At 42.5% G+C, this 15,059-nt stretch overlaps 1 protein-coding gene across 3 annotated transcripts in view; it reads left to right on the top strand.

Annotated features, from left to right (window-relative positions):
• The window catches only part of LOC124594980 (ATP-dependent DNA/RNA helicase DHX36), a 248,689-nt gene extending 237,515 nt beyond the window's left edge, over positions 1 to 11,174 (top strand). For all 3 annotated transcript variants that reach the window (XM_047133510.1, XM_047133511.1, XM_047133509.1), the window contains one exon: positions 10,864 to 11,174. In XM_047133510.1, coding sequence (XP_046989466.1) covers positions 10,864 to 10,969 — 106 coding nt within the window. In that variant the 3' untranslated portion in view covers positions 10,970 to 11,174. The remainder of the gene's footprint in view (positions 1 to 10,863) is intronic.
• Positions 11,175 to 15,059: the final 3,885 nt, after the last annotated feature.

Genomic DNA, 15,059 nt, shown 5'->3' with positions numbered 1-15,059 from the left:
GTTGGGTCTGCGTATGTGCGGTTGGATATGGGTGTGTGTGCGAGTGTATACCTGTTCTTTTTTCCCCCTAAGGTAAGTCTTTCCACTCCCGGGATTGGAATGACTCCTTACCCTCTCCCTTAAAACCCACATCCTTTCATCTTTCCCTCTCCTTCCCTCTTTCCTGACGAAGCAACTGTGGATTGCGAAAGCTTGAATTTTGTGTGTGTGTTTGTTATTCTTTCTATCAACGTACCAAGGCTTTCATTTAGTAAGTTACAGAATCTTTGTTTTTATATACACACACAAATCAGTTGGTTTTACTGTTAACTGATCTTCCCTGTATGATGATACCCTGGGTCTCCGATATTGCAAAACGGTTGCATTGGCACCAGTTTTCTTGAATCGCTGCAATGTATACACCCAGAGTTGTCACAAGTTATGGAAATCAGGGAATTTCAAATGTGTCAGGGAAATATGGAAAGAACACTGGAAAAATCTAGTTTTTGTCTCAGTAGATGAAATAGATTGTTTACTGAGATGTCATGCATCGTCGCTGTCTGAGCGCAGCTGAGTATGTGAGCTGCTTCCCTACTCCCTCATTCTTATTGTTTCTTCCCTTTCTGCCACTCCCCTCGGCTTTCAGTCAGTGCTGCCAAGCCAATGAGAGGCAGGGAGGCGTGAGGAGAGGTCTGTTTAGATCTGATTGTCAGAGACTGTTGATACAGCGGCCAGAGACAGCAGTTATGTATGCATGAGTTGTGTCTGAATGATTGCGTGAAGGTGTGTGTGCGTGTGCTCTCATTTTGTGATAAAGGCTATGGCCAAAAATTTAGTTGTGAGAGTTTGATTGTCTTTTCTATGTGCCTTTCTGCAGTTCATTGATCATCTTTACAGTGAGTTGCTACATATCCTCATTAGTTTTGATTTTGAGAGTATTCACAGAAGTTATCTGTTCCATGGATTGATCACTGCAATCTCATTTCATCAACATGGTGTCTGTGACATGTAAATAGCTGGCGGCACCAATGGACTTCCATTATGTGCCAAAACCGCAGGCCATTTCTGTAGGTATCTCTAACGGAGTGGCCCTGCCAATCTGAAGCCTATAATTTCCTACAAATGTGCAGGCCCTGCCATGTGTGATGTAATGCAGCAGATTTTCGTGGTTTATCCATGGACACAGTACTCTGGTGTTCCTTCGCAGGCTAGAGCCCACAGGCAATGGATTTCAAGAATTGCTACTGTCTCACCGAAAGAACATTGTACAGTGTGGCATTGTATAGACATTTTGTTTATTCTAGTACATTTTGGCACTTCGAAAGTAGTTTATATATTAGAAATTATGGTTGAGAAGAGGAAGAAAATAGTGGCAGTCACTGGCAGTTTGTACTCTATGTACTCCATATTTCATGAAAGAAAAACCACACAATACCTATAAAATAATAGACATAACACAGTGGGCAATAGTCGACAATAACAAACATTTTATTTACAGTCACTTATAGTGTTAGTTTACACAACTCATCCCTGCCTTATACACTTGTTTCAAGAGGTCTACTTTTTTCTGGTGTTATTTCTGAAATCAGTGAAGTTATTTAAAATTTGTCTTGTGATTCCAATGAAATATGTGTTTTTGTCACCAAATGTATTTCATTTTATTGAAATAAAATAATGTCTGTGGTCTTAACATATATAACATTTGACTTGCTTTCTCCACCTAAAAACAGTCCATTGCAAAAGATGATGTTAGTACTTGAGATTTTTGCTCACATGTTTAGAAATACAAAGTCCTTAGATTTTTTGTCAACTTATGTCTTTACTTACCCTTGAGATCTCAATATTTGTCACCTCCCCTCCCCCCCAGGGGGTCAACAGCTTTTTGGCAGGTACATGTGTGACGCACATTGGTCCCTGAGCTACTGCAGTCCTTATTCTTTTCTGGGCTGCTTTCCCTTCCCCTTCCTTCTCCTTCCCTGCCCTCCTGCCTTCCTTTCATTTTTCACTTTGCCTCTTCCATTCCTTCTCTTGGTGTTCTTTATGCCATCCTGGCTATCTTCGTGACTTTGCTTCGTCTTCCAGTTTTGGTTGGTTGCTTTTCCTCCTCCTTTTTCGCACTTCTTTTTTGGGCCCCTTCAGGCGTTTGACCTCCATCTCTAAATATGAAATCTGTAGTGTGAGCCATATGGGGAAGAACTCCCTCCCTAGCATCTTTGGCATGAATTCCTCTCTCCTTCTCCCTTTTCCCCCTTCCCCTCCATCCCCGCCAAAGCTCTTTCGCCTACTTGCTATGTCACCAGCTCAGTAGCCAATCGTGTGGTGGGGCTGATATGTACCCATCTGGCCAAGGCACCCAATACCACAGGGATCACCCTGTTGGTACCTGTGCTGTGAATGCCTTTTGCAAGCATAGGAGTGGTTGCCCGTCTTTTCGGGGCATCCGAACTCCCGGCAATGACCGTCCTGCCAGGTGGCCATTGCTGTGGCTGGGTGGTGCCTACAAGGCAAGCCCTGTTTGGAGTGGGTGGTACCAAGGCAAATATTTGGCACATGAAATGTGTTAAACTCTTTGGCCCCACTACTGCGGCCATGTCTCTTCCTTAACATAGTTCGGTCTCAGTTTCTGTTTCTGCTTTTCCAGCCTTATCGTCCTTGGATATACCATGGGAGGAGGGCCAGATGTGCCAGCTTGGGGCAAGACCCTTTCCGAGGTTCCTGGTCTGTACCAGGACCGACAGGGAGACTTTTACCGCCACCAAACCCCTTTCCTTTTTGTAACATACTATGGCCAAGTTCAGAGAAGTTGAATCATTAAGCAAGATGAACTCTGTTTCTCTCCTTATAAAGATAACTTCTGCCAGTCAGCCAACCTCCCTCTGTGCCAGGGACCATTTAGGAGACAACCCTGTGACTATTGCTCCTCTCAAGTCACTCAGTATGACACAGGATGACCTCCTCAACCCTCCCCCTCACCCCCATGTTGCTCTCCCCCCTCCCTTTCTGTTTCTTCACCCTTGGCAGCTCCTGTCCCTTCCCCTACAGGTAGGAACTGCTACTCCTCCTCCTCCTCCTTGGCCAGGAAAAAGTATGCTTTGCTGGCTTCTGCCACGGATGGGGCTCCATCACAGAACACCCCTCCCCAGCATTCTCAGGACAGGAAGCTTGCAACCTCGGGCCCAGAGGAGAGACCCCCGCTCCGAGGGGCCCAAAGCCACTCGCTCTCTGTCCAATCCTGGCATCACTGCCGCCTATTCCCTTACTGGTAATGCCTCCTCCCTCCCTCCGAGGGAGAAGAAGACAGGCTTTGCCCTCCACCTCATACCGACTTGAACGAGTTTTAATGGAGGTCACCCCATCCTCATTGGTGAAGGCCACTGACCAAGTGACTTGACCTCCCCTCACATTCTTTATACCTCACCTGGATTCTCACCACACGATTATCTAGTGGAACTGCAGCGGATATTATCGGCACCTCCCGGAAATACAACGCCTTGTTCTGTCTTGTTCTTCAGGACACTCACTTTCTTGATAACCACTCTCTAAAGTTTTGTGTTATTGAGCATTCTGTCAGAATCATGCCGGCCCCAGGGTATCATCTGGAGGGTCTGCACTTTGGTTCACATTAATATCATAAGTGACTGGGTCCCCCTTCATACCAATCTACAAGCAATAACAGTTAGAGTGCAGATGACTGCAGCAATCACCATTTGCAACGTCTGCCTCCCTCCAGGTAGGCCATGTCCTTATATTGAACTATCTACCTTAACACAGCAGCTCCTGCTCCTGTATCTCTTCCTTGGGAACTTCAGTGCACACCACCCCCTGTGGGGGAGTGCCACTACATTGGGTAGAGGTCTTCTACTTGACCAGCTTACTACAGACTTTGACTTGTGCCTCCTCAATGACAGTTCTCCTACCCACTTCAGTGCTGCTCATGGAACCTTTACTGCTCTCTATCTCACAGTCTCCTCCCCTGCTCTCATGGTTTGCATATATTGGTCACTACTTGATCATCTTTGTGACAGGACCATTTTCCAGTGAGTCTGTCATTCACCTGCTGCAGCCATTCCCCCGCATTAGGCATTCCGCAGGGCCAACTGGCCTTCGTATACGCCTGCTGTGCACTTTGACACCTCTCTCTCGAATTGCATTGATGCGGTCATGCAGGGTTTTTCTGCCACTTTACTGCATGCTGCTGGCATTGCTGCCCCCCTATCCATAGGTGCCCCTCATTATCGACCAGTAGCATGGTGGACCAAGGACATAGCAGTTATTGTCCAGGACCGCCAATGGGCACTGCAAAGATTTAAATGACACCCTTCACAGACCAACCTGCTCACTTTTAAGCATCTCTTGCCAAGGCTTGTTACCTTATTAAGCGGAGTAAAAAGGTACCTTATTAAGCAGAGTAAAAAGGAATGCTGGGATCGCTTTGTTTCCTCCCAGGGACATACGACTCTTCATCGCAGGTTTGGTCCAAGCTCTGCAGTCTTCTGGCCACCTGTGCCAGTGAGCTGTCTGGGGACTTATCCTTGAAGGTGCTTTGTCTACTGATCCATTGGTCCTTGCAAAACATCTCGCGACATATTTTGTGACAGCATCAGCGTCCTCTTCCTATCCTGCCACCTTTCTCCAGCAGAAACATAGAGTTGAACAGACCCCTCCTCCCACTTACTCTTTCAACCTCATCAAGCTGAACCCTATAATGCAGGCTGTTCCAACCGAGTTCCAGGGAGCCGGAGTGCTCACTGCGGCAGCTCGGAGCCCGCATGGAGGGGGAAAGCGAACTCACTGCCCCCTGGCCGCATGCAGCTGCAACTGACTCAATAATCCGTGTTCAATGACAGCTATGACTAGCCATGGGAGCCCTGTACCTCTATTGGAGGATACCTTTCTATTCATTGAAAGGGATGGTTGTCCGCAATGTCTTGTATGTCATAAAGTATTTAATTCTGCGAAGAGGTACGATATACAATGACATTATACATGTCATCACGCAGTGCACTACAATCAGGTAGAAGGCGTTGCACGCAGAGAACTGGTAGCCAGGCTTAAGAACGACATACCGGGAGATGTAAGTTCAAAAACGGTTTCGTAATACGGAGGGTATCAAAACATACAATGTAGTTCATGTTCTGTAATGCATTTATAATTTTCAGGTGAATGAGAGCGGAGAAAACACTACTGAATCTGCAATTCGAGCAAGCTACAGGGTCGTTCACATCATTGCGACAAGTGGCAAGCCATTTTCGGTGGGACCACTTGAAATATAGTATCCCGGACGAGACACAGAGTTGAAATACACTATCCCGGATGAGACACAAGTTGAAATATGCTCACTATTTTTTATTTACTTAAATTTGCCATATTTTGTGACAGTACCTTTTCTGTTAGATGTATACAAGGCGATATAAGTCTTGGCTTCAGTTGTCTAATGGAAGTATGATTCCAAAATGCATCTTTGTCGGCTGCAGAAATGACCTGGTTCAATGTGTTTGCCACATTTTTGGTGCTTCAAATACCATTTCTTCGAATGTAGTTTCTTCTTATAGTTTATATAAAAAATAGTAACATAATTCAAAATTATTTATGACGGCGACCTACACATTCTTCTTCTGTCAACACACACCAAGAGTTAACTGCCGACTGACTATAGTCAAAGACGACTCCAGCATCAAAGATATTTTACACAACACACAAGCTTCCACTTGTAATCAGTCTCTTTGCTATTTGTCGACACATTTACTAATAGTAATCAATATGCTTTCACTCTCAAAAATATAAGTAAATTAACATATAATAAGGCACATTATAATAAAAAAAATTCTGACAAAAAATATAAGAAAACATTTACAATTTGGTATCGACAAATCCGGTAAAAAATAACATCTCCCAGATCCATTACACACTCGTAAAATCATGCATGGTAGCAGTTGCAGAATGTTTATTTCCAATGGAGGTGCAGGCAATTGAAGGGGTTTGCCTGTCGAAGCAAACAATGTCTCGTCAAATCCTGGACATGGCAGCGGATTTAGAGACACAGCTCAGGAAAAAGGCGGAGAGCTTTGTTGCATTTTCGCTAGCACTTGACGAAAGCACCGACATATTGGATTGTGCTCAACTTGCAGTCTTTGTGCATGGTGTCGACATGGAGCTGCAAGTAACTGAAGAACTCTTGGTTGTAGTACCACTCAATTAACTGCAACAGGACGTGACATTTTTGAAGCTGTTTGTGAATCAGTGGACAATATGAATTTGCTGTGGGATAAGCTCCATTCTGTAGTGACAGACGGTGCATCACAAATGATCGGGCGTCACCAAGGTTTTGCTTCTCGTTTGAAAAATAAACTCTCGGACGAATTTGGGAAAGACATTTTGACTCTTCATTGCTTTATTCACCAAGAGGCATTGTGTGCTGAAACAGTAGAGCTAGGTGGCGTAATGAAAGATTTCATGAAGTGTGTGAATTTTGTGCAGCATCATGGTATGAATCATCACCAATTCAAAGGATTCCTGAAAGATATGGAAGCGGAGTATGGGGATATACCTTACCACAGTACAGTTCATTGGCTGAGTCGGGTAAAAGTTCTTGATGTTTTCTTTGCCATTCGTGAGGAAATATCCCTTTTTCTTTAAATGAAAGGGGAAGAAATGTGTTGTCTGAAAGATATAAAATGGATATCAGACCTGGCGTTCCTAGCTGATATAACTATGCATCTGAATAATTTAAATCTGTCGCTGCAGGGCAAAGGGCAGCTAATCGTTGACATGCACGACCAGATCAAAGCGTTCATGAAAAGTTACGTTTATTTGAGAGGCAGATGAGTAATGGACATTTAACGTTCTTCAATCGCCTTGCTTCTTTAAAACTACCTGAAGGTACTACTTTCGGCAATTACCAAGCAAAGATAAAGCAGCTCATCACGACGTTTGAAACACGATTCCGAGACCTCACTAGTTTGGAAATGGAACTTAAGGTGTTCAGCACTCCTTTTTCAGTTCCCCCCGATGACTTGTCACCGTCACTTCAATTGGAGATAATTGATTTGCAAAATTCAACTTTGTTGAAAGAGAGGTACTACAACACATTGGATTTGTCACAATGGTATCGTTCATTACAGCAAAAAACATTTCCCAAGCTTCACAACAATGCAGCTCATATCATGTGCATGTTTGGATCTACGTATTGTTGTGAGCAGCTTTTCTCAGCAATGGAAAGAGTAAAAAGTATGGAACGATCGTTTCTTCAGGATGCAACAATGAAGGTCATCCTCCGCATTAATGCTGCGAACACTTTGACGCCTGATATTTCCGATCTTGTAATGAAAAGAAAATGTCAAGCTACAGAGGCCCTATAAATTTAGTATGCAATTTCTTGTGAAACAGTTGTTTCTTATTTATTTCCTGAACATCGTATTTCCTGGTGTAGCATGTCACCACGTCTTAGCAGCTAAGAGTATGAGGTTGTCAATCTTGTAAGAAGCAGCTGGCACATAAAAATGCTTGCCTTGCCACCTGCCTCAGCCAGGCGTGCCACGTGCTAGCGTGCCGGCCCACTTGAACGGTCACAGTGAGTGACACGACTCCCTGGAGCAAGGAGCGCTCCGCGGCTCACAATGGAGCCGACGAGCTGGAACAGCCTGCTATAATGAATCCTTCACTGAATGGGAACTCTCGCCGGCTCTTACCTCCTCACATGACACAGCCACAGGCCCAGATTCCATCCACAACCAGATGATCCAACACTTGGACATTACAGAGAGGCAATATCTACTCAGGGTCTTCAACCACATTTGGCTCACAGGTGCCTTCCCCTCACAGTGGCGAGACAGTATAGTTATCCCCGTCCTTAAGCCTGGGAACAGCCCAGTGTCTCTCAACAGCTACTGCCCAGTTGGCCTGATGAACGGACTTTGTTAACTGCTGAACGGACTTTGTTAACTGCTTGAGAGGATGGTTATTTCCAATTATGTTGGGTACTCAAATCTCGGGGCCTTTTATCAGTGTGGCTTCTGGGAAGGATGATCTCCAGCTGACCATTTACTCAGATTTGAAATTGCAATCCGACTGGCTTGTACTAACTGTCGGCACATTGTCATGGTCTTATTTCACTACATAAGGCATATGACATGACTTGGTGCCATAGCATTTTAGTTACCCTCCATGACTGGGACTTTCATGGCTCCCTTCCAATTTCTATTCGCAATTTTTTATCCCATCAGCTCTTCCAGGTTCCAGTTGGCACTTCACTCAGCACCCCTCGAATTCAGGAGAATGGTATCCCACAGGGTTCTGTATTAAGTGTCACTCTCTTCCTCATAGCCATTAATGGGCTTGTAGTCCCTGGTGGCCCTCAGGTTACCATGGCATTTTTGCATCTGGTGCAGCTCCCACTTGGTAGTGTCTGCTGAGCGCTAGCTCCAAGGGGCCATCCGATGGACCTCTGCTGTCTCCCATGGCTTCCAGTTTTTGCCCTCCAAAATCCGGGTTACACATTTTTGTTGTCAATTCATAATACACCCTGATCCAGAACTTTATTTAGGTGACCAGCTCCTAGATGTTACAGCACAGTCCCATTTCTTGGGCCTTTTTTTTAATATGAAAAGCTGATGTGGCTACCCCATATTTGCCACCTGAAGACTACATGCATGTGGAAGCTTAATGCCCTGAAAATACTTGATCCTGTTCACCATTGTGTAGTACGTCTGGCTATTGGTGCCTTTTGCACTAGTCCCATTGACAGTCTCATCATGGAAGCGGTGATTCTACTTCTACGAATACAATGAAGTCAACTCCTGGTTTCTTATGCAATTACCATTCGCAGATTCCCTGACCATTCCGCATACCCTGTCCTCTTTGCAAGTGAGGAATGTCTCCCTCCGGATCACTGCCTATGGGTGGGATTGCCAGTTAGAAAGCATCTCACTTCCCTCTGTCACCAAGAAAGACATGTTTATGTGAAGAAAGGTGTAAGGCAGGATTCAGCTTATCATTGTTGTGTAATGTGCGCTTTGAAGTACTGTTGAAGGCAAAAAAGGAAATTTCTGAACATAAATAAAAGTTCAAGGAAAAAAGATATTAATGGTATAGTTTGCTATTGCATACTCTTCGGCTGGATGTAAGGAAGAGGCATTAAAAGGAATTGGTAACATACTTAGCATAGAGTATGGCTTAAGAATACGCAGGAAGGAGGTGGTGGTGGCTGATAGGGAGGAGAACAACAAATTGCTTAACTTCAACATTGAAAATGGAAAGTAATGAAATAAATGAAAGATTATTCCTATTGAGAAGTAAGATAATGCAGGATGGCCAAAGCAAGGACAGTAGTAGAAGTTGCAACAGCTTGGTACAGATGAAAAAAGCATTCTTCAGTAAGAGCTCTCCTGGTATTGGATATTGATGTGGAAATGACGAAGAAATTCCTGAAAGTGTGAACTTGGAGCACAGTTTTGTGCGGAAGTGCAGTTTGAACCATTGAACATAAAGAGAAGACGACATGAAGAAGAAATAGTTCTGCCCATAAGTCAGGTCCCTCACTGTGAGTTCAGTATTCAACACCCCTCACAGTTTTCTGCCATCCATTTCTTACTTGATAGTTTCAGTTAGCTGATATCTTGGTTTTCCTCTGATCTACTCGGGCACCATTCCATCTAGTTTGTCCTTTATCGTACAGTCTCTTTCCTACCATTGTCCTAGCCATTTTATTTTCCTTGTCTTGTTTCCAGTATTTCTCCTCTCTCTTTCACCCTGTGTGACACAACCTCATTCCTCACTTTATCTGTCCATATCACTGTCTCCATTCTTCTCTAAATCAGCATCTCTGAAGCTTGTACTCTTTTCTCCGTAGTGTCTATTTTGGCACCATATTGGGCAAAATACTCCTCTGATCTTTTTCTTCATTATTTATTTAATGGACCACGAAAGAAAGGACAGATTAATGAGATATTTTCTATGGCAACCAGGAATGGTTTAAGGCACAAGTAACACAAGTCACTGCTTGGGGCACCAAACTGAGATAGTTGCCAGAGGCACTACAAGTGTAAGATTTATGTACAGGGTGTATCATAATCAATAGTGGCTGCTTGGGCCAGCAAGCTGAGAGAGGCACCCAAGTGCAAGATTTGTATATCATTACTGGCGAAAACTGAGACACGTGAAAGCATACAAGAGAGAAAGGAGGGAGGAGTGGCACAGAATAATGTCACTTGTGTGGAAAAATGTTCGCGAACTCATCATGATGGCAACATGAATAGTTAACTTGACAGAGGAAAGAACAATACTGATGAAAAATAGTTGTAACACATGAAGATTAGAATATGAAAATAGATTATAGAGTATGCTGAGTGTAGTAGTTATGTAGTGATGAAAAGATTAGAAGAGATGGGGGACAGGGACAGCACCAAACTAGTGGAAAGCCACGGCAAGTAATACAGTGAGCGTCAATACTTGTATCGAGTTGTCGTTGGGACCGATCAATGTGTGTACACTTCATATCACTCAAGAAAGTAAATTTGCAAATCACTACTGCTGGAACTGTTGCAAAGTTTATAATAATAATGCAGGTTAAAATTGTGGTAGATTAAGCCAGTGACATTTAAATGACTTTGACCCATATTAACTTGGTTGGGTTTGTATTTAGTTTCTAGAAGTGAAATAAATAGTGTACTCTATGCATTGTTCAGCATACTTAATTGCCAAAGCATTCGTTTATTGTTCAAATCATTTTATTTTTTATGGAACAGCTTTGTTTTTCAGGCCACTGAATGTGCAAAACTTGCACTAGGATTTTCTGCTACCCCCCCCCCCCCCCAATCCCTGCTGCAATTCTCTTTGCTCCTTTTTTATGAACAAGTTCAAATGTTTCATCTCTTTACTTGCTTTCAGGGCCATAATGGATGTGTTGTCATACGAAGACATTGAATTGCGCACAGTGGCAGAAGAAGTAGACAGTTGTGGTGAAGATGATGATTTTGATAGTAATGCATATTGAGTATGCTGAGAAGACAAACATTGCAAGTGGATTTTGTACTCTGTTTGTGTGTGTGTGTGTGTGTGTGTGTGTGTGTGTGTGTGTGTGTGTGTGTGTGTGCGCGCGCGCATGCAAAATATGATATTTATTTTTGTTGATGATGATCTCAATTTGTCTTGACAAATCCTAAGTTATTCATTGTATAATAAAACAAATAAAAGTATTATATCCATTAAAATCAATTCTTTCTTAACTTTGTTGTGACAGTAAACTTTCTGCTAATGGCAGACAGTTTGTCAGGATTTGCATTATAAAGCATATATCCAGTGGATTGTATATTTGTTGTGGCACTTACAAACACCAATTTCCTATATTCTGTTCATCATAAGAATAAACCTGATGCAAACAAACACAAATTTGATGATTGGTCAGAAGCTATAGTACAGGGCTATTACAAATGATTGAAGCGATTTCATAAATTCACTGTAGCTCCATTCATTGACATATGGTCACGACACACTACAGATACGTAGAAAAACTCATAAAGTTTTGTTCAGCTGAAGCCGCACTTCATGTTTCTGCCGCCAGTGCGCTCGAGAGCGCAGTGAGACAAAATGGCGACAGGAGCTGAGAAAGCGTATGTTGCGCTTGAAATGCACTCACATCAGTCAGTCATAACAGTGCAACGACACTTCAGGACGATGTTCAACAAAGATCCACCAACTGCTAACTCCATTCGGCGATGGTATGCGCAGTTTAAAGCTTCTGGATGCCTCTGTAAGGGGAAATCAACGGGTCGGCCTGCAGTGAGCGAAGAAACGATTGAACGCGTGCGGGCAAGTTTCACGCGTAGCCCGCGGAAGTCGACGGATAAAGCAAGCAGGGAGCTAAACGTACCACAGCCGACGGTTTGGAAAATGTTACGGAAAAGGCTAAAGCAGAAGCCTTACCGTTTACAATTGCTACAAGCCCTGACACCCGATGACAAAGTCAAACGCTTTGAATTTTCGGCGCGGTTGCAACAGCTCATGGAAGAGGATGCGTTCAGTGCGAAACTTGTTTTCAGTGATGAAGCAACATTTTTTCTTAATGGTGAAGTGAACAGACACAATGTGCGAATCTGGGCGGTAGAGAATCCTCACGCATTCGTGCAGCAAATTCGCAATTCATCAAAAGTTAACATGTTTTGTGCAATCGCACGGTTTAAAGTTTACGGCCCCTTTTTCTTCTGCAAAACAAACGTTACAGCACACGTGTATCTGGACATGCTGGAAAATTGGCTCATGCCACAACTGGAGACCGACAGCGCCGACTTCATCTTTCAACAGGATGGTACTCCACCGCACTTCCATCATGATGTTCGGCATTTCTTAAACAGGAGATTGGAAAACCGATGAATCGATCGTGGTGGAGATCATGATCAGCAATTCATGGCATGGCCTCCACGCTCTCCCGACTTAACCCCATGCGATTTCTTTCTGTGGGGGTATGTGAAAGATTAAGTGTTTCAACCTCCTCTACCAAGAAACGTACCAGAACTGCGAGCTCGCATCAACGATGCTTTCGAACTCATTGATGGGGACATGCTGCGCCGAGTGTGGGAGGAACTTGATTATCGGCTTGATGTCTGCCGAATCACTAAAGGGGCACATATCGAACATTTGTGAATGCCTAAAAAAACTTTTTGAGTTTTTGTATGTGTGTGCAAAGCATTGTGAAACTATCTCAAATAATAAAGTTATTGTAGAACTGTGAAATCGCTTCAATCATTTGTAATAACCCTGTACATGTACACAGTTTGTTGTATGGTCTTGGAATTACGTCCCACTTACGTATTAGATACCAAGTTACATTTAATGAATCTTTATAGATATTCTAATTTATTAACAGCCATCAACATTTTTCTTAATCACACTTCAGCTATGTAGTTTTTATTTCAAAAATGATGTACAGTCACAATCTGTGTAGTGTTGTGCTCTGATAGTCACTTTTAATATGCAGTGTGAAAATAGATGATGCTGCTTCTGCTCTGTAGTGAAACACATTTGTTGAACACAGTTAAAAAGTGTCATTAAATAGGTTGTTCTTAATGTTTTTCATAAATTTTCAGAAAAAATTGGCTTTGAAGTTTTACAAGTTTGATACAGTTGAGATCCTACTTTATGTTGGACGTTTAGTTCATTAGTTCTTGGATCAGTATTTCAAGTCTTGTCATGATCATACCCCCCCCCCCCCCCTAATTTGAAATGCCTACATCGCGTAATTATAAAATTCATCATCATTTACTATGACTAATGCATGTCTTCTTGTTTCAAATTACGTATTCCACAGGAAATTCCTGTTTTAATTTTGGATATAAATTCTTAATTACCGATATTTTGTGAAAGATTGTTAAATAAAAGTTGCTCATTTAGCAAAACATAACAATTTAACTTTTTTGGAAAAAAAAGAAAAACCAAATGCTCTTTATTTGGATTATGCCAGTTGTTTTATGCCACGGGCCTGATGGTGTTGTAGAAACGTGGAGAACAATCATTTTCATAGCATTGAGTACCTCATACAAATCACTGTACCGTTACAGTATGAACCTAACAGAACTAGTCTAGAGCCAAGTTAAGGGATTTGTCATGAGAAATAGAGCGTTAAGCTGCCAGGCGTACTGGAACTAATGTATGCAGCTTTTCACATACCACTACTGAACACTGGGAGGATACAGAATGGCACGTCGTAAAAGCAGAAAAAATGCAGCGTCTTGGGTGGCTTCATGGTTTCTATTGTTGTTTGACTCTTTATCAATGTAGCAGATGACAGTTCCATAGCTGAAATGTATTTCTCATATTTTGATTAGCAAGGAGCCAAGAGATTACCAGACGACTGATTGTAATTAATAACTTCAATGGCTTCATTATTCAACAGTACAGAGAAATCCCTGCAGTATGGTTTTGCATCACACATAGCTCACTCAGAACAATTACCCTGTGTTTAAGTTAAGAATTTTCATCACTGTTGTTTGTAGTTAGAAAACTATCTTATCGGAGAACAAGAGCATTTTATGCTTTCTGTCTGGTCACCTAAGAAGTGTGTGGTAGTGCTGGAGTATTGCTGAGTATTATTTCATTCTCTTTAAAAATTAAATGACATTCAAAGCTATGTTTTTTCTCTGCTCGTCTCTTTTTATGTCTTAAGTGCAATTGCTCACATCATTGCAGGTTAGCTGGACCAGCTGGCTGGCCAGTGCGCCAGTAAAACTGTTGTCCCGCATTATCGCTAAGTCTATGTGCATGTAACACGGCATAAAATGTATCCTTATGATCATACTCAGTTGTACTAGACACAGCTCGACTCCACTCCATGTGAAACAAAATCCAATGAAGTTCAAGAAAATGCAGAAGAATACATGGTGCAATCTTTATATCAGGTTTATTCTTATGATGAACACAGCATAGGTGAGGCATCTGAAGAACAGTGATGAGAACAGAGGTTACTAGCACTTCATTCACCTCTGAAAGACACTACTCTAGCCTCGCCTTCTTAGTTAAAAAAACATCTAGATGCTAAATAAATGCAACATCGCATGCAGTCACACAGTTACCAATGAATAAACACAATACAATAAGGAATAACATTAGTTCTTTTATTTTTGTTGCTGATTTATTTATCAGATCCAACTACTGTACTTACTTGTCATCATACTGACATTTTCATTGATCAAGTTATTTTGCGTTGTCGTGATTTCTGCATAAATACATTCTTACATAAAAAGACGTACTATGAAGGAGCTACCCGAATGGGACCGTCTGGATGATTTACTCAAGAGAAAGAGATTCACAAATGGAGCAATTCAGTAACGCATTGGTCTACCTCTGGCCCTTATGGAAGCTGTTATTCGGCTTGACATTGACTGATAGAGTAGTTGGATATTGTGTCACATCCTATACAAATGGCACGTTAGATCACCAAATACTGAGCTGGTTGGAGGGCCCTGCCAATAATGCGTCAGAGCGCTAGTCATCGGGGCTCAATTCGAAGTGGGGCTCATTACTGAAAATAATTCTGTTCTATGTAATGAAATTTCAGGCCGAAGACATGTCTGGAGATGCCCCGGACAGTG

Source organism: Schistocerca americana, chromosome 2 (genome assembly GCF_021461395.2).
Source record: "Schistocerca americana isolate TAMUIC-IGC-003095 chromosome 2, iqSchAmer2.1, whole genome shotgun sequence".
Lineage (NCBI taxonomy): Eukaryota > Metazoa > Arthropoda > Insecta > Orthoptera > Acrididae > Schistocerca > Schistocerca americana.
This window is presented reverse-complemented; position numbering and strand designations above follow the sequence as displayed.